Source organism: Typha angustifolia, chromosome 9, assembly GCF_048772165.1.
Source record: "Typha angustifolia cultivar Huaian chromosome 9, ASM4877216v1, whole genome shotgun sequence".
Taxonomy (NCBI): Eukaryota; Viridiplantae; Streptophyta; class Magnoliopsida; order Poales; family Typhaceae; genus Typha; species Typha angustifolia.
In genome coordinates, this window is record NC_133247.1 from 11629539 (window position 1) to 11650131 (window position 20593).

At 34.9% G+C, this 20593-nt stretch overlaps 2 protein-coding genes across 5 annotated transcripts; one reads left to right on the forward strand and one right to left on the reverse strand.

The window, feature by feature from the left end:
- Positions 1-2767: 2767 nt before the first annotated feature.
- Positions 2768-12129, reverse strand: LOC140767038 (probable E3 ubiquitin-protein ligase XBOS32). 4 transcript variants are annotated; one of them, XM_073106788.1, is made up of 12 exons: positions 11760-12129; positions 11335-11670; positions 11158-11217; positions 10887-10958; positions 10615-10790; positions 10365-10525; positions 8211-8269; positions 8090-8136; positions 6997-7137; positions 5968-6059; positions 4842-5316; positions 2792-2927 (listed from the first exon to the last, which is right to left on the reverse strand). In XM_073106788.1, the coding sequence occupies exons 2-11, from the start codon at positions 11527-11529 to the stop codon at positions 4883-4885; spliced, it is 1437 nt and encodes a 478-aa protein (XP_072962889.1). In that variant the 5' UTR covers positions 11530-11670; positions 11760-12129; the 3' UTR covers positions 2792-2927; positions 4842-4882. The 4 variants fall into 4 exon arrangements, with proteins under 4 accessions (XP_072962890.1, XP_072962889.1, XP_072962888.1 ...); XM_073106789.1 differs by lacking the exon at positions 4842-5316 and having other exon boundaries at positions 2768-2927; XM_073106787.1 differs by lacking the exon at positions 2792-2927 and having other exon boundaries at positions 3622-5316; positions 11335-11667.
- Positions 12130-17631: 5502 nt separating this feature from the next.
- LOC140766987 (uncharacterized) lies at positions 17632-20081 on the forward strand. The gene is made up of 2 exons (XM_073106717.1): positions 17632-19048; positions 19642-20081. The coding sequence occupies exons 1-2, from the start codon at positions 18125-18127 to the stop codon at positions 19648-19650; spliced, it is 933 nt and encodes a 310-aa protein (XP_072962818.1). The 5' UTR covers positions 17632-18124; the 3' UTR covers positions 19651-20081.
- The last annotated feature ends 512 nt before the right edge of the window (positions 20082-20593 follow it).

Here is a 20593-nt window from a genome sequence, read left to right on the forward strand (position 1 = left end):
AAGTTATGTAATCCAACAAGACTAGAGAATAACATCATGAAGATTGAGGTTATATATATATATAATTTGCATTTCTCTCTACAATTCTCTAAGGAGCACTATAAAACTATCTCGAGCCTCGAAAGGGTTAGATATAAAAGAAGAAGAGATTATCGTTCTCTAACGGTTTAAGCTTTTTTTGAAAAGCCAGCCAGGCCTGGCCTCAGAGTCGCCTCTGTTATGCTTTCGATTCACAACTAATCTTCATGCTTAATCTATGTATAATCTCTATGATTATTGTAGTGGCCTAATAATTGTCAGTGGTGGGAAAAGTGGGATGGCAGGATCCGGGAAACATGGTAATGGTGGCGTGGTGGCAAAACCCTTTTTCTTCAACCCCTAGTCGGCTTTAGCAAAAGGAAAGAATTGTTACTTCACATGGTATCCACATGGGTGCTTCTTCTTCAACCTTTGGAGCTCCACATGATCTCTCATTGCCTTCTCCCTTTCCTTTTATCATGGTCTCAAGTACACTTGTCCTCACACCCTGGATTCTCTCACATCTCCATTGTTACTAGTATAATAGGCTGGTGTTTAAATGTTAATGTCAAAGGAGAAGTAGTAGTAGTAGTAGTAGTAATGGTAGAAGAAGAAGGAGAAGAAGAAGAAAGTGTATTATAATTGATATAATCCTTATATTCAACTAAGGTAACCCCAATCCTGTAACTAGTACTGCTATCATGGCATCATGTGACTTGTTACATTATTGTGGTATAGATGGATTCATAGGTTATAAGTTCCACTTCTTTTAGCAATCATGTCTGTCATTAGAGGGAGGACTTTGCCCATCTATGCCTTTGGTATTGTTTGGCTATCAGTAGTTCTTTATTAAGTACCACCACAATAATGAATATTATCCAATGTTTGGACTAGAGAAAAATAGTAAAAATTAAGGAAATTAAAAATATGCATAAAATAAATTTACATGGTTCGGCAATTGTCTACGTCTCCGAAAGAGAGATGGTTTCGCTTACACTGGAGTATTATAATCATTATGTGTATACAGTTAATTTAACTCATCAATACAGTAATTGTCCCACTAAGCAAGATCGATTGATAAAATAAATGGAAAATAAAAGTATGGTATTATATATATATATATATTCTAATAAATTCCCTTAGAATTCAATTGCCCCCTTGATTTGTACATAATCCCTAAAGAATATTTTTGATCAATCCCATGCTTAAATAAATGGTCCCCTTCTTGAATGCTAACTAATTTCTTGTACTATGTTTTCATGGACCTGCCCCAAGAATCACATGTCCTATTTGAATTTTGAGATTGCCAAGAATATGCAGTCACTTAGTTACACATGAATGGGCTCCTCCTGTCTCAGCAAAGCTATGCAATTCCTCCAAGTTCACATTATGAGAGAGATTAATCCAAGGGTACCCAAAATTTGGACCCTCATAGGAATTTTATTTAAATTAAACCTAGATATTTGCTTGGATAAATTTTATTTTATTTGCTATTATTTTTAGGGATAATTACATCTAGACCGCCTAAACTATTTCTAACATATTGATCTTTTTAACTATGTAAAACCTCCCGAATGCCCTTCCATTAGTTGTTCGTTTGATTTTTCCATTGAGAAAAATTTGCCTGATCAATTTTGAGTATAATGGTCGTTTAATATTTTATTATCTACACAGTCAGGAGGTGGGTGGGGAAGATATTAGATAGCTGAAGAGGATAAAGTGTTACAAGAAAAAAAATAAATGAGGAAGACTATATGTAATTAACCCTTGAATCATGGTATTGATTTCAAACAGGTTGGTTATTTAATTATACTCATTATAGTGTTCTTTTTTATCTATCTTGAGACATGGGGAAGCTTGTCAGATTCTTTCCTCGCCAAATAAAACCATGCAACCTTGTTGTCTTAGATATGTTTCCATTGTCTCTGTCATCTTGTGTTTGTTTATGTGTCCTTAACTAGACTATGCCTAACAGTAGAAAATATAACATCCTATGAAATTGTAAGACTATATACTATATGTCAGAACCTCTTCAGAGTTAGCCCAGTCCTGCCAATTGGGACACTATCTATCTAACCAAACTGACATATGATTCCATCTCCCCACAAAAAGATCAGAGCATTTCCCTGAGGCTTAGAAGTTTCTATACCATTCTCTCTCAATATTTTTAGTGCTCCTTTTACTGCTCTAGGTGATAATATTGTTTTTAAGAATGAGAATAAGCTATCCAATTTATAGTAATATTATCCCTTCATTTAGTGTTTTTTTTATTGTCATTAGTAAACTATTGATTGCGGTTATCGCCCAATTCGATGCTTTGATATGATTATGAGCATATAATGTAAGATACAAGTAATCAATAAGATCTTTTCATACATATTCTCCAATTGCATTCTCTAACTCTTAACCAAAACATCTGAGTAATTAAGAACTCTCCTACATTAATTATCACAAAGTATCAAGCAAACAAAAGGATATAAAGATACAATCCTATTCCCCCCTTCTTGATCATACTTGTAATGACATCTCATCAAGCAAAACAGAATCTAGAGCACAAGGACATGAAGGAGAAAGCCAAGTTCTTTACATTCAGTTGCATCTCTCACTGATTTTATGAGTATGTACAATATGATACTCCAACTAAAAGAACTTCAAGAGATGGAAAGGAAGAGAGGCTTATATTATAAACCATAAATATCAGAGAGATTCTTTAAAACATTAACTTGCATTTCTAAAAAGGCGATGTACTCCGCTGTCTTGCAAAGCAATGTTTCGACGCTCACATCTTGGCATGTCGGAATGATCCTCTTGAGCTTTGTAAGTTTCCTTTGTACCAGAAAAGGAGTGGTCTTCTTCTTCTTCTTCCTAGATGTCACCACTCCTCTAATTCTCTTACTCATCTTTAGATGCTTTGTCATGCAAGAAACATAACACAAGGGATGGGGGGTGGTTATACTCAAGAGAGAGGATATAAATAGGCAGGGACTAAGTTTCATCAAAGAAAACCAAGTGCTAATTCATCGTTAACTAATGTAAGCGCTCATTATTCCAATAACATATTGAGTCAGATCATATTGAAAACTTATGTCCAATTTAGCATCAAGTATACATGCATTCCTACAGATATTTATATTACTATTACTCTATTCAGCTTGTAATAATTTACCTTTGTAAAATAACTATAACTATGCCACTACCTATATATCACCAAACTGTCATAGTGACATTATGCTCTAATGTTTATATTTACTAATCAATATGGTAAATCTATCGCAATCCATCACTTAATATACACAGTTATAAAAACATGATCGAAATCATCACTATTCTTTCCTAAATGTAACATGAGAAGATTAAACATTAAAAAAAAAAAATCATTTTCACCTTTCAGAGTTCTTCTGTCTTAATCCTGTTCCTTTTCATGCAAGAGACAATGAAAAAGAAACAGGACAATGACTCGCCATGTGTTCTACTTCTGAATGTGTAGTTGCAGAGATAGATTCAAATCCTCTAATGTTTATGATTACAAATCAATATGGTAAATCTATCGCAATTCATCACTTAATACACACAGTAATACAAATACGATCAAAATCATCACTATTCTTTCTTAAACATAACCAGAGAAGATTTAACATAAAAAAATCATTCTAACTTTTCAGAGTTCTTCTGTCTTGGTCCTGTTTCTTTTCATGCAAGAGACAATGAAAAAAAAAACAGGACAATGACTCACCATGTGTTCTACTTCTGAATGCATAGTTGTAGAGATGGATTCTAATCCTCTTTTCCTTTTATTTATTTTTTTCTTTCTTGCTACTGTACAAATTTAAACTGGCGCATGTGCAGGTGAATGCAAGTTGCACTCTGGTTCTGTGAATTTGTAAGACATCTCTTCAGTATGCTCTGTTCCCATGCTAAGAACTTTCCTTGTCTCTATCTTTTTATTATTCACATGCATTGGAGGGACAAGGGGGCCTTTAATTCACATGATACCCAGGAATTTTATCCATTTGGACTCTCATAGTCCATGTGAACTGCTTCTCCTACTGAGGGAGGATTTAGACACAAAACTGGGACTTCAAACTATTATCTTTTTGTTTGTAACTATTAGAATTTAAAAGTTAAAAACTACCGTTTTTTAACAGTTTAAGCTTATAAAAGTAATTGATAAGTTAACATGATACCGAAGCAAGACCGCGGTGACATTGTCAATTAAATTTTAAACAACAAAAGACCTTCAATTAAAATCAACTCTACTTCTTAGGCCAATATGAGAATAAGTATCCAAAAGACTCATTCTCTAATAGTCTAAGATTTTCTGAGTAGTTGCTGAGATAACAGTGATAATAAAACAGTATAGAAAAGAAAAGATTTGGAAACGTCGAAACAGAAATGAAGGGAATGAAAGAGAAATGATAGGGAAAAATATCACTCCCTGTGATTCTCTCCTTTGCAGGGAATGAAGGCAAATTCTATGATTCTCTTCTCTCTCAAGACATATTCTAAATGATACCTAGACAGTTACCTTCCCCTTTTACTAATAGAACATACAGTAGCTAAAAATAATTTGATCAGTAATACTCAGTACTAATCACGAGCAAAGCAGTCGACAGCACTACATATATACTCACAGAAAGATATCTGATGTCTTTCAGTAACACAAAAACAGTATCATGTATTTACAAGTTTCATCATGACAATTCAATCATGTGTCTAATTAAAAACCTGAAGCTTCAATATAAATGATAGAAACTGATTTCGAGAATAACGAAGAATATGAAAACAGGAAAATGAGACGAAGAGAAAAAAAAAGAATGGACTACCAGCAATTGTTATGTACAAATTGATTAAGGCCATTAGAAAGCTATGACCGTCTACTGCTCTCCCTGTGAGAAGATGAACGTCTCAAGCGCCTCACAAGACATTGACTCGTCTCATCACCTCCCATACATAGTGTGGAATTGAGCTTTATCGATGGTAGCTTTCTGGAGCTGAGTGACCTGAAGGAAGAGCAACCTAGTTGGACATCTGAGGACCGGAAGTTGGATCTATGGGGCCGGTAGCCAACTGAGTTGGTATGTCCCGAAGCTATGGTTGACCCATTGGAGCATAGAGCTAAGGACATACTTGTCCATGGAAGCTCCTTAATAGGTGTGGTACCTGGGAGCTTGACAAATGAGACGATTGAGTGACGACAAAGAGGGCAAGCTATTGAGCCTGGCGGGCCACGTACACCAGTTGAGGTGCAATTAGAGCACAAGTACAGTGCACACCCGGTGCAGAACTCATGGCCGCAACCTGTGACATAAAAAATCCCATGAGCAGCACCAGTATTGTCTGTCTAAACCACTGAGCTTTGATATGATCATCCTAACTGTGGGGGAAAGAAGATCAAGAACTTGGATAGAGTGTGGAGAAGCTGAATAAAGAAAAGCTATTCATCCATCCAATCTAGTTGTTTACAATTTAAAATTTTGTGCCTAGGATGCAATGAAAATTATAGTCAAAGAAGATCATCCAGGGAGAGTAATTTAATAGATGGACAAAAAGCATCATAGGTGAGTTCACAAAATTGTAGGACACTAATAGGAAAAGAATGGCTAGGAACCCCAGAAATAGTGGATGTCGTAAGCATGATGAAGAGAGGAAATGCAGAGCAATCAAACAGTCTGCATCTTAAAATGAGACAATAGATGTGGGAGAATCACTGTCAAGAGTTAATACCATGAGAGCTTGAGTTCAGCTTAGATGCAACCCTCCTTAAACAGCCTTGCAAGAGTGTTCACATCACATGAATTCTTTTTAAAGGACCAAGTTCATAAGAAGTACACATATACTTGTAGGATAATTGATAATGGGATTCTCTTTCGACAATGTAAGTAGGTCTAAATGAACTGCTTCAAGAATCTAACACAAGGAGAAGACAATGCATGTTCAAGAACTATGTACCTTCTGCAGCAACCATGCACTTCATTTCCAAGCAAATAACACATGGATCAACACAAGCAGGTGACTGTGTTCTCTTTCTCCAACCACATTCTCTGCAGAGGATAAAAATAGTTCAGGAATGCTTTCTGTAAGCAAGAACATTCCTCATTGAGGAAAGGCTTCATGTTGTATACCCAGATTTCCCTCCTTTTTCAAGTACTCCAGCATAAAAGAATAAGAAGAATGACACACTGCTCAGTAAACAAAAATTGAGCTACAATTTAAAAGCTAATAGAACTCAGAACTCCTACTAAGCAACTGAATGTGCCATTGTAAGTATGTAATCATATTAAGTAAGAAGCAGTCTGCACTTTGTGAAGCATGGACATGCACTTTGTGAAGCGTGGACATCCATCACGCATCTCAACTCTCAAAACAACCCAGTGGGAAATTACACCTAATATGACTAGAAGTGATGCTTTAACAATCTCCTTTAAATTTCATGCCAAACATTCTCTTTAAACTTATTATTCATTCTAATGTCACATTAGCACAGTGCAACAAGATCTGTTTCTCCCATTTTTCTTTTTTATTTTTGACAGAGAAATCTGGGTCAAGTAGCTTATTATATTCAAGATGGATTGCTATATAAATGCTACAACATTTTGTTAGTAATAGTCATCATCTTCCAAAATAGAATGATCTTTCTAATTGTGGAATACAACAAGATCTTAACTTCTGTAATGTAAATGCCATCTTAATGTTTCAAAAGATATCCTCTAACTACCAGAACTCACATGTGAATGCTAATTAAGACATGGCCAGCAACACAAGGAAATGCTAAAGAATAGATCCCGTAGACATAGTGCAGAAAGTCATAGAGAGAAATGCAAGCATGTCCTACATCAGCCGTCAAATCATGAGCATAAAAAGCCTGTTGGAAACTTATAAAAGATGAAATATAATTAAAAAACTAACTCAAATAAGAGAAGATAAGTAAACAAAATATTTGTATAACTCCAGCTACAGCTCGATATGTATAGAACTCACCGAGCAATTTTCACGATGCTCATAAGGGGAAGAGAGAGATAAGGGGAAGGAACAACATGCATCCGACCATCTGGTTGTTTACTTAGAAGACCCTCAAGCCAGTACTTATGCCATGATCGAGCCACCATCAAAGGAGTCCATCTGCAATCATGAAGCTCTAATGCGATTAAACACATAATTCAATAACAATTTAAGTTATGTAAGTTTAAAAAGAGGTTGTAATTTCTATAATGTCATTAAGGGTCAGTAAGTTTCACCAAAGACATGCAAGAGACTTATGCCAATGTCATTAAAGGCTCTTTCTCTCTCTCTCTCTTGAGCATCTGCATCCAAAAGAAAGGGGCTAGCGAGTTTACCAAATTGCCCTACTTATCAACTCCCTCATTCTCAGCAAAACTCTTCTTCACTTAAACACATGTTGGACCAGTCACTTCACCAATCTCTTCTTCACTTAAACACATGTTGGACCAATCTTCACTTAACTTCACCAATCTCACGTGTTGGACACGTGGGACATAATGTATGTGAACATATTATTTGTTATATTTCCCTTTTTGGTTTATGTTCTATTGTACCACTAAATTGTATCAGCTCATAGTTTTGCTCATATTACATTAACAATGGTTGTAAACTTGAGGCCGTGGTTGTGAATTATGATTATGTAATTTCATATTTTGGTGTAGTGGACTATTAAAAAAATTTATATATATTATATTAGTATCATATAAATAATATATATATATATATATATATTCTATTTTTATAAATTAAAAATGTTAGACCACCTCAGTGGTCGCCAAGGCGACCGCATGCTGCCTAAATGCTATGCAGTGGGGTGACCGACTGAATGCCCACAAACTACAATTATCTTTCAAAACATTGAACTATACAGAAAGTTAACATTTCTGCAGAACTTTTTGCAAACTCAGAGTGACAACACCAGAATCATACTTTGGTCATCAAGTAGTAACTCAATGCGTATCTTCTTAAACCAACTATAATGGTGATGATATTTTTAATGTTCCAACAGGATCATTCAATTGAGCATATCCTACTTCCTTAGGCAGTCCTGTTTAAAAGAGAAAATGCATACCCGTTTGCATTCTTAGCAGTCAAGCTAGCTCCTTCTGCAATAAGAAGCTGCATTGCAACAGTTATTAAGATTGTCATTAATGTTTTCAGATATTCAACAAACTAAAAACAAGGTTACATACTTGACAGCATGTTGCATTTCCACCACAAGCAGCATAGTGAAGGGGTGTGCTTCCAGCTCCTGTGAAACAAAAATGAAGGAACAACTTTTAGAAAAATGTGTGAAATTGTGAAAGGATAATTGTTTATCAGTAAATGCCTCCTAAGTCCTAATAAGAATGAAAAGGGGTATGTGATGTAATTGAAGATGGAAAATAAAATCTTTCCAGCACATTTAGGCAGCAATTACCCTTTCCATTTTGTTAACCTTCTCTCTCCCCTCAGCATGTGGAAAACAAGAATTGCATTATTCATGTTACATTGATGCAGATAGCACTCTATATTGAGAGCAAGAAGAGAATTACTACATAGAGCTCATCCATATAATAGAGTTTGGAATGATCCACATAATAGACTTTCTTAAAAATCCAAAAACCTACTTTGTTGCTTTCTACTACCCGCACAACTAAGAGTGTCCATCCATCAATAAATCTTAGCTAGTAGTTAATTATCCATTAGTTTGGTAAGAAATTGATGCGATCCAGGTTAAATCGGATTATATTATAGGGACATTAGGCTCGATGGATCGAGTCTAGTTATCTTATTTATTTTGCTTATTTAGTTTAGTTAGAGTCTAAATAGGTTAGAATTTATTTAATTAGCTAAGTTTAGTTCAGTTAACTTCTGTGCAGTTTCAGAAAAATATTTTACAGATATCCATCAGTCAGCCAAATATTATGAAACCACTTAAAAAATATCGAAAACGTCCTAATCTACAACTTTCATAGTCAAGGTTTCTCCATATTAGAACTTTATCTGTGGCAGAACAAAAAAACATTTAGAGAAGGATAATGAAAGCTGATTTAGCTAAATTATGTTTATCTCTAGGTCATATTTATCGCTTATGTAAGCACTTAAAGCAATTCTAGTTAAGTTAGGTAAGTCACTAAGGCAAGTTCAATTAAGTCATGTAAATCTTTAAGTCAAGCCCTAATTCGAGTCATATAAGCATTTAGGGCTAGTCCGAGTATGACTCATCATACCTCACCTCTATAAATAAAAGGACAGGACTTCTTTGTTATTCATCAAATAATCCAAGCATTGAGAATTAATCGAGTTTAGTTATTTTCTTATTATCGCATTTACTTTTTTTATCATAGCCGTTAGATTGTTTTTATTTTCCTAAGAGTAGATTTAAGTTAGAAACCTAAATTCTACTTCCAACCCATAACCACCATCACCTCTAGCCGCCACCTTACCCTACGGTCGTCCACCACCACCTTTGGCCGTCCGTTAGCCTCCGACAACTGCCGCAACATCGAATATTTACTATTCTGCCCTATTTTGATCTTGCTCCACTATTTTAATTATATGTTTTCATCTAGATATCCGATTGATGTGAAACCAAAGCCATTAGAACCCTATCTCGTGAGGCTACCATCACCTAAATTTTTATAATTTTTTTACGTTCAGATCATTTTAGATCTGGTTCGTAACAGAAATATCCTTGAGTAGAATGATAGAAGAAAACATCAAATTTTCTTCTATACTATTTATATGGAAAACCAAGAATGCAAGATTTTCTAAGATAAAAAAGGACATCAAATTAAGCTGATCAAACCATTAGCTTCATGCCAAACTCTCCATCTCCTTTCATCAAATATTTCAAACAAAGTAAAGATAGAAATTATGAACACACACACACACACACACAGAGCTGGACTCAAAACTTTACTTTAAAACTTTGGGAAATTATTAAACCTTTCTAACCAAGGCATAAGTGTTTATACAATCCCAAGGCACAACCAAGGGCTGCAAAAGTGTTAAAATGTAAAGTTTCTACCTTCTACTCCGACTCTAAACAAGAATACTGCAACCAACAGTGAGATATATTTTGAATATTGTGCATATATTCTTATAAAGTTCACAAATTCTCTAGAAACTCTTTTTCAGCTCGAAAAGTCGAAATCAGAAATGTGATGCATAAAAGGGGATCAACTGCCTAGAATCAATGAGAGTACAAAATCATGGAAACAAAACAAAAAATATATAACATACTAGTGCATAAACAAACAGCAATATAGCATACTAGTGCATAAACAAACAGCAATATAGCATACTAGTGCATAAACAAACAGCAACAGAGATATTAAATACTAACGAGGTAAGCACATCACCTATCAAATCAATTGTCGATCCATCCTCTACAGTAACCTCAGAAATACAAGCTCCTAAATCCAAGAGTAACTGCATGCTCTCATCGTGTCCATTAAGTGCTGCCAAGTGAAGTGCAGTGACTCCCCCATCAGCCCTTTTGTTCACTATCTTAGAGATAGCCCTAATGGAAGACAAACAAGAACCGCAAAAACTTGTGATAGTCGTCAAGCAATGATATCAAGAAAGCCTACAGATGAGAATTCAACGTACACCTCATCAAAGTCCACTGTCAATGCTTCTCTGGTTGATTTCCTCCTCATTATATTCCAAAACTCAGGTATACTGGGTATATAATCAGTAAAGAGGAGGCGCATGCAGCGGGTGTGGCCATTCAGAGCTGCAAAATGAAGAGCCGTTCCACCACTGATATAATCTGTCCTGTGGATCTAAAATTCCATATACAAACTTCCGTCTCAGAGATAATATCAAAATGCAACCCCTAAGAAAAGATACAAGCATAAGCCAGTCAACTATAGCCTTACATTGGCTTTGAGAAGTAAGAGAATCTGAGCAACCTTCCAGTGACCATATAAACAAGCTTGCATTAGAGCAGTCTGTTGACACATCAGAATGCATTAAAACATAATTAGATCGAGTTACTTATGAAAGAACTCAAGCTTTAACTTTCATCAATTTAATCATTTCGATATTAATCAAAGGGTAATACAACAATATGCGAGGATCAAAAAGATTTTATAATGGCATAACAATTCTATCGAACAAAATGAAAATCGGTTATGGAATAAATCCTACCTGCCCTCTGTAGTTTCTGAGATTGATATCAACACCAGACTCGATCAGGAGAGAAACAACCTGGAGAAACAAATATCATAGCCAGCCCTCTTTATTCATCAATGAATCAAGATTCACAAACATAAACTAAACAAAATTTGGATAAAACAGAAAATGAATAGATCAATCAAGAATCACCTCGTGGTGGCCATGAGCTGCAGAATAATGCAGAGGAGAATTCCGCACGCCAAACGTCGAATACTTGGCGAGCCGCGGATTGTATTCCAAAATGGCCTGGGCTTCTTGAACGTCTCCATCTCTGGCAGCGGAGACTAGCCGCTCTCCGGTAGACGAACACCCAAAAGAATCGCCCATAATGCTGAAGACACCCATGGTCTCAACAAGGCAAAAATAAATAAAAATGATGCCTTTCTGCGCTAAATCTCCTTCTCTACGCCAAAAGAGGGAGAATTCGATCGAATGCCCAGGAAGGTCGTCGTCTATCTCTTTCTCCAAGGGTAGACAACACAACTACTATTACCAATAACCCAACAATAGAAGTCAAGAAGAACTAGTCCACAAAAGGAAAACAAAAAAAAAAAAGTCTACTTTTCTCCACAAACCTCCTAAGTTTGCGCTGAGAAATCGAGAACCAGGGCTAAATCTCCCGTGATTCCTCCGCACGACGAATACCCATCTCTCAAAACTCGTTCTTACGATGAATTTGTCGGCACCCAGATCGGAATAAGCTGTAAGGAAGCGTGTGATCTGGTGCCTCCTGTTCAAAAACAACAGGACACCAAGGAAACAGGGAGCAGACGGGGACGAAGACAAAGCCCACGCAGATGAGCAGAGGGAGAGCAGCGAAAGCAACGCTTGCGAATCATAAAAAAAAATTAGAAATTTAGAGCAAAGATGGAATATTTGTAACGTTTTCTTGTGGCGGAACAATACTTTTATACGGGAAGGGAAAAGGACTAGAAGTGGCGCACAGGAAGCAGAGGACACGGGAGCCATTTGCTTCCGGAATCCTTTTTAATTTAGTTTTTCTCTTTCTTACGGAAAAAGTTTCAAATAACACCTTATATTTTTTATTATTTTCTAATTAACACTCTATTTTCTAATTAACACTCTATTTTACGGAAAAAGTTTCAAATATTAATTAATTAACATTATTTTTATTTGAAAATAGTTGGACTAAATTAACTCAGAGTATTATATAGAAATTATAAGAAAAGAAGGAGAATCTGGGTATAATCAAAAAATAATAAAAGTAGATGGTCTTATTTGAAACTTTCTCCTATTTAACGCCGATACTCCCAAACCCACAAGAAAAGCATGTCGCCATGATTGGAAGAGCAAGGGACCCACCCAAATGCCCCTCTTTTTAATCTTTGGGTAAATTCTTGGCACACCTGGAATGTACCCACTAATTACTTTTCATGACTCAGAAATATAAAATTATATTTCACTTCATATAATTTTGCTTTTCATACTGGATGGACAAATTCTATCTCCGGTAAGTAAATAGGAGGTTTTATGATCAACTCCAATTCTATGTAATTATTATAAATAAAAATTACTCGATGGCTTGGTGAGGTTGAACTTAGCTCTTGGAGGATGGACTTAGAAGACTAGTTAACGTCATCGAGTCATAGTAATTGTTTACGGTTAGAGTCGATGATCTATTAACTTTTTCGAAGTTGATAGGTATAATATACTTTTATTTTTTTCATGTCATATATTTTTATTAATTTAGCGTTCATATTAGGCTTAGATGCACACTTCGTGACATTTGTATTTTGACTTTAGTATAAGCAAACTAAAAAATAATAATAATAAATTATATTTTTTATAAATCACTTGGGGCTTTTGAATCGTACCAGTCTCATATTTTCATAAATAGACTCCTTTCACAGAGATATTTTTCAATTTATATCTATTAGTAATAATAATAATAATTAGGAATCTAATGGACCCGAGAGCTCTAATCATGCTTGAATTAAAATTAATTCTATCCCAAATAAAATCAATCTTAAATTCAAATAATTTAAATTTGAGTATATTTTAAATTAATTTTGAGTTTGAGCTTAAATGAGCCAATTAATAAGTAATTTTAAGCCGGAATTAATTTAAACGTAAACTAAGTTTGATCAAACATGATTAAAGCTTGAATCAAGATTGAAATATGTGGTGAAGCTATACAAACTGATACAATAATATTATGAACCATTAGATCTTAATCTAAAGATTCATATTATGTATTATATTTAAATATCGTATTATTATTTTTGGTTTTATTAAGCTGAGTTTGACCTAGCTTGTTTATGATCAAGTTCGACTCAAAATTTATTTCTAGCCTATTTTGCATATCGAACTTGAATCAGCTGATTTTCGAGCCAACTCGATTGTTTTCGGCATAGGCGTGAATCTTCAAATACCTAAAATGTTGATGTTAAATTATATTTTAATATTCTAAAATATAATTTTTTTCTTCTTTTTTCTTAAACAAATAAATCAAAATTCTTAAGAAATGGATCACAACATGCCCAACCCTACATTCCGAGAGTCCACTGGGCATAGGGATTTAAACCTATAACGTCTACCGTAGGCTAGTAGTGATTTCGGAATTTATAATTATTATCGGATTAAATTCTTTCTACTCGATAAATAATATTTTGGGTACATTATAAGGTCCCCCCAAGCATTATTGATTATTATATTATGGTGAGAATTTTATAGACATTTTTTTTACCCCCAAAAATAAAAATAAAAAATTCATTGCATAGAATCCTTTATCAGATCTTGACCCCATTTTCCAGCAGCCATGTCCAAGGATTCAGACAGCGTGCAGCTCTCAACGCCCTTTTTGTTCTCTTGGAAGAGAGGTTGGTTGGTGTAGTGCATAATTTGGTAGAGTTGATAAAAATTGTCAACTATAATTCAACTAGTTTTCACCAATTAGGATTATAATCTTAGGCATTAAGAACTGTTTGTCCAACTAGTAGATCATTCACTATTTCATACTGTTAATGATAACAAAAGCTAAAAAGTGACTTTATGATAAAACTGTTAGAGCTTTTGACATTTTTGTCTTTTAGATTTGCAATGCCCAAAATTCAAAAGTGAGAAAGACTCAAATAAAATTGTTAGAATCTAGTTTTTACTTGTTTGTTGTGAAACAAAAAGAGCATTTTGATTACCTTTTCTTTTTTCATATCAAAAGTAGGTATGATGGGGAGTTTGTATATAAGATAGAGCCATAAGATTGTATAATATAAGAATCGGAAATCCGGTAGAAAGTATAATATAATTTGTAATTATTCCTCTCTCTTAAAGAAACATCATTCAAGCTTAGGCTCTTCGATATTCAAATCTGCATCTGTATACGTATACAGTTTAAAAAATAAATCGACCTTGATCAATATCAATACTAAGCGAATATGTTTACCATCCTAATTCAATCCGTATTGAGAAGAAGAATATAAAGACCGATATAATTATGCTACTATCTGATTCATATCTGATCGATTTACAAACCCTAATTGGAAGTATGAAAAGCCAAATGGAATCCAAGAAGGGGTGAGTGTTCCTGGAGGTTTGAGTGGCAAAAAGTGGTCCGAGGCACATAAAAGCTTGGCTTGTTGGTTGGGGCCAGGAAAAATGTCAGAGAGTGCTGCAGATCCAGGGGAAGGGGGTAGTGGGAGGGGTAAGTGGTCAATTGCAACTTGATTCATAAGAGAGATGCTTCTATGTGGGATCATTCATACCAGTAAAACTTGGGATGCCAATTCAACTTCAATGTTCTGGCAATTAAAGATTGTGATCTATACTTGCAACAACAAGTATCACTTTTAATGTGAGAGGTTTCGGCATGGGCCGACCCCTCCGTCTAAGTCTATTTGAACCGGTCATCGAATGCGTGTCAATGTGTCGATAGTGTATATTCGATGATTATGATCATCTTTGAAATACAAACACAAAAAGTTCCATGGGATTAGAGCGAGGAGGTGATTCGTGACGAATATAAATTATATAGACATGGTGTTATTTGTACATCAAATAGAGGTGACCGTAAGATGAAGAGAGAAATTACTAGTTTACTCGGATTTGGTAGTTATTGAGTCTTGGTTTGATCTCAATATGTTTGGGTTTACTATCAGATGAACTCCGATCCGATTCAGATCGAATTCGAATAAAAAATTCTTATCAAATTCGGATATGGATTCGAATATAGAAAAAAACTAGGATACAAATTGGAATATGAATCGGATATAATTTTTGATATTTGATATTTGTTTACCCACATATGTTCTAAATAATTTATATTTTCAGTTTGCTTATTTAAATGATGAATATTATATATTCTTACTAATAATATGCTCTATATTATTTAAATAAATTTTTTTTAATATTTTTGTGTTTTATCTCTAAATGAATCTATTTAAGATTTGATTTTTTATCCGAAAATTATCTGTATCATTTTATTTAGAATATAATTTAAAATTTTACTATCCGTTTAATATCCTTATTCAGATAAAAAGATATGAATCAGAATATGATTTAAATATTATTCGATCCGTATCCAATCAGTTTTCGCCACCGGTGAGTACTACATCAATCACGTTTATAATATGTGATTGTGAATTAAACATAAATTGAAGATATCATCTTGTACCAACAATAGATGTGGCAATGAATTGAAGAGAAACTACCAACTTAGAGTTAGATGAGTTACCAAGTAATTCTCTTCCCAAACAGTTAGTACAAGGTGTGTGCAAGCATAGCATTTCTCAACAATTTCCAAGGGAATTAATGCCAGGCCTTAATTTCCATGTCCAATGTACAACTGGGGAAGTTTCTGGCAAATTGAGGCAGTCTGATGAGTAGCTAGAGATTGGTCATTTAAAAACAAAGAAAACAAAATATATTGAAAGAGTGGGGTCCCAGAAATCAGTTGAGATTAGGTAGTGGAAATAGATGCATTCTGTAACCCTTAAATTAATTTCTTGGAGTCCCATGTAGTTATTATCCCTGTCTTCATGTCTATATCTTGTTTAGACTTTTAACCTTATAATTTGCTTTTTAACTTAAAGGTTAAATTTAATGGAAACCTATCACCTTCTGTTCTACTTCCAATAAAATTTTCTATTAGTTAGTTTCCAAACTGTTCATTTTAATCATTGAAACCTTTGTAAAGACTAGCCATTGAAATAATGGAATAGATGCAGAACTGTTGATTGATTGAGACTGAAAGGGGTTTTATCCTGGCCTAAGGTTGGTTGTTCTGTTTACCTAATTGAGTTTGTTGAGCCATATGGGTTGATAATTTCTTGCCATCTTATGTCACAATTGAGACATGGTTCTCTCTAGTACTAGTACTTATAACTTTTTAATTTTATTTTTTGATATTTATTATACCTTACAAGTGAGCATAGTATATGCTTGCAAAGAATGCAACCCTAGTTTAATCCATTTGGGCCTCCTCCTTGTAAACTGAATCCAGCCCAAAGCTAATTCAACTGATGGGCTGTTTTCCTCTTTGTAACATAATATGTGGAATAATTATACTTAGACCCCATAAATTATTATTCTTTTTTTTTTCAAAGAAATGTTTTTGACACATAAGCCGGCCGAACTTTGAAAATATCTCACCTCCTTGACACTGTAAGTGAAAAAGCTAAAATTTAATAAATTAAAATTTCTCTATTCTTCCCGCTAATACTTTTGTGATTTGTAAGTGACAACTTATGGATGGAAAATGTGATAGAAAACTTAGAATACTGGGTTTTGTAAAAAAAAAGTGATTATTTATAAGATCTAAGTGTAATTAATCTTATTAAAAAAATTATATTATATATTTATACAAAATTATAAAATAAATTGGGCCATTCCCTTTAGCATTTTGAACGATTATTTTGTTTTGTTTTACTTTCAAGAGCTAACAGAATCCATAAATCAATCAGTTTACTATTTTCTCGTGCGAGAATTTCTTATATATTATTTATGAATTTTACATATTGTAATGGAAATAAAACTAAAAACGTGTTATAATATAAAATCAAAAAATATTTTAATTTTTAGTCCAAATGATGAAAACGAATTAAAAGAAAGATATTATATAGAGTCAAACAGATTCTTCGAGAATATGAGACAGATAATAAGACCAACTTTTGTGAATAATTCTATGAATAAGTAAATTAACTATTTTAAAGAAATAGACTACAATAACTATGCACTCGATCAATGTAATTCATTGTGACGATAAATTTAAATATCTAATCTCTCAAGAGAAATAAGATTTTAACCATCTTTCTATGCAAGTGGTTGGACTAGTCGGCCATACTAACCAACCCAACTAGATCAATATAAGCTGACCTATTTGTTGTTGCTGATTGAACCTGTCTATCAGCTATTGGTCAGCCAAATTTGACTTCTCGCGAACAATAAAGCCCACCTGTACCGAAGACATTCAAGAGTTTGGAGTTTTTCTCGAACACTTCTCCTCGTACCCAATCCACGCCGCTGACGTGAGCTTCCACTCGTGCTGTATTGCGTTCCGACGTGCTCCGCCTCTCTGCCTCTCTCTCTCTCTACTTCGCTTTCCCCTCCTCACCTTCTTCCCTACAATCCCTCTTCCGGTTCCCAAAAGTTGGAAGCATCGAGTTATTTGAAGATTGTGGACGCCGATACCTACACAGATGAGTTCGAATTCCACCTCTCGTAGTTGCATTTCTGAGCTTTGTTTTTGGAATTAGACATTTGGTCGTAGAATTATAGTTGCTTGCTTTTGTATAAAGATGCAATATTTTCTCTGGAGAAGAGAGGGGATTTTAGCACTCCAAAATGGGAATTTTCAAACCAGAACGTCAAATTTAAGAGGACCCATGTGCAAATTTGCTGTTAAGTTGTGAAAGATGAGAGATTTTATAGTTAATTAGCCGCTTCTGTGTCCTCTCGGGGGATATAATTGGTGCTTTTGGGGCTTATGGATGGAGTTCAAGGGATTGGGGATCCTTCTGCGGTAGCCGTGGCGGTGGCAAGGGGCTTGGACAAGGTGAAGAGGGATGAGTGGAGTGAGGGGGCAGTGTTGTGCCTTTTGGAGGTCTATGAATCCAAATGGATACTCCGGAACCGCGCGAAACTGAAGGGGACTGATTGGGAGGACATTGCGCGTGAAGTTTCATCACGGTGTTCTGGTACCAAGGCCCTCAAGACCCCTAACCAATGCAAGAACAAGATCGAGTCGATGAAGAAGAGGTACCGGGCCGAGACGGCAGCCGCCCGTGATCCTAACTCGGCCTCGTCTTGGCAGTACTATGCCCGAATGGATGGACTTCTGAAAGGGACTGCAAATTGCATTGTACGATCTGAATTTAATCACGATATTGACCTGCAAACCTTGCCAAAGATGGAGGATGCTGATGAGGGGCATTTGCAGGATAGCAACCGAGACGATGGATCGAACACTATGCCAAATGATAATAATGCTAACAATGGTAACAATATTGTTGACAACAATAAGAAGAAGGCAAGTACAAGCGCAGATACTGATGTGGGTGCCCTAGGAAACCAGGTGGCTAATACGGGTGATGAGATGGAGATGATCGGTAACCTGATGAAGAAGCAGAAGGGCTCACAGAATGATGTGGCAGAGAGCATTAGGTTGCTTGCTCATTCATTCTTGAAGATAGAACAAGCGAGGATAGAGATGTACAAGGACTCAGAGAGGATGAGGGCAGAGGCAGAAATCAAGAGGGGGGAAATGGAGCTCAAGAGAACAGAGATTGTAGCGAATACCCAATTGCAAATAGCTAAGCTTTTTATGAAGAGATTGGATAGAATGAACCATAAGAGGGAGAGTTCATCTTTAAGGGCTGAGCTGGATATTATACCAAGAAAAGAGGGAAAGGTTAGAAATATCTTACATTCTTTCATCTGTAATGACCATTAGTTCTTGAATAAGTTCCTCCCTTTCCAAATTAGGGAATAGTTTAAGATAAAAGCACCATACTTCTTATGCTGCAAATGTACTGAATTAACTATTTCTAATGCTAAGCAATCCAAAGTTCCAATTAAAATAAGATAGGAGTAGTATTGTAGACATATATATGCCTATCCACATCAAAACTGGCACAGAACAGGTTCATCTAGAAACAGTAGAGATTAATTTCCCTACATTTATCAGTTCTTAAATTTAAGAAGAAATAGCTTTCTGTAATAACATTTTTCTAGCAACAATTATATGATGCGATAGTGATTGGTCAGTAATAAACTAAGCTTAAATGCGTGGGTTGTTTAAAATTTAAATGCATATGAACTCTATCGTTATGACTTTCCTGAATAGTTCTTTACTTTTGTTATAATAGGGACAGACTAATGTGAGAATATCTAAGGGACTGTATGGCACTGCTATTGATTACTTCAATCAATGTTATAATATCTATCCATGCGCTTTCGAATTTAATTTTCTATATAGTGATATTATGCATGACCGACTTTCAGGGCGATTGACCACCCTATCGGGTTTATTATGCTTAAAGAAGTTCATGACCACCGGCTTCGCACGCATGAAGCTGCATGTTCTTCCCCATAGCTTTGGCTTGTATGTATCAAGAACTGTTGTACAATTGATGGACCTATTAATAATTCCGATAACTCAAGTTCAGTAAGAGTTGCTTCCCTGAAAGGGATACTAAATGCAACTCTGGGACAAGCTATTGATATAAAAATGTCGAGCTTCTTCAGCTGCTGACAATTTATGAGAATATCAGCAGCTCTTCAGAATATGCATCTACAAACTTTTATAGTTCTTAATGCCAGGAAATGCAAAGGGTTGGAACTCATCATCTTTCTTTCTTTCTTTCTTTCTTTTTTAATATGTGCATGCTTTTGATTTTGAGATGTTCTAAAAGGTTTAGGGATATGAACTTTTCAATATATGCTGATTTCTACCTAAAATGTCACCAGTGGTTTCCTATAGTCGCATACCTTTTAACTGTTTAAAACAAAGAGAAGAATTTTGTTTTTCTGGGAAAATTCATGGTGCATCTTAGTTCTGAAAACAGCGCTAGAATTCCAAGACAAATTTCTTGATATTGCTCCATTCTATTTTGATCCCTTAAGATTTTAGAGTAATATGCTTGTATTTGTCAATTACATGTGGATGATTCGTAGTTTGCTTACTTGGATTAATAGATATCACTACTTGTATTTGCTAATTACTTACTCTGTCCTTGGAATATAGCTGAGTGTGTTAGTAAATTAGATGTACGAAAGAAAGTCTAATCAGCATATGATAGAATGAAGTTGTATCAGACTTTTGATTCAATACTTTTATTGCTGAGTTTTTTTAAAACTTTCCCTTAGATGTATGAATCATAAGATTCAGCTATATATTCCATCTAATGCAGTCTGATACTAGCAACCAAATAGCTCTGTGAAACTTATAAAGTAT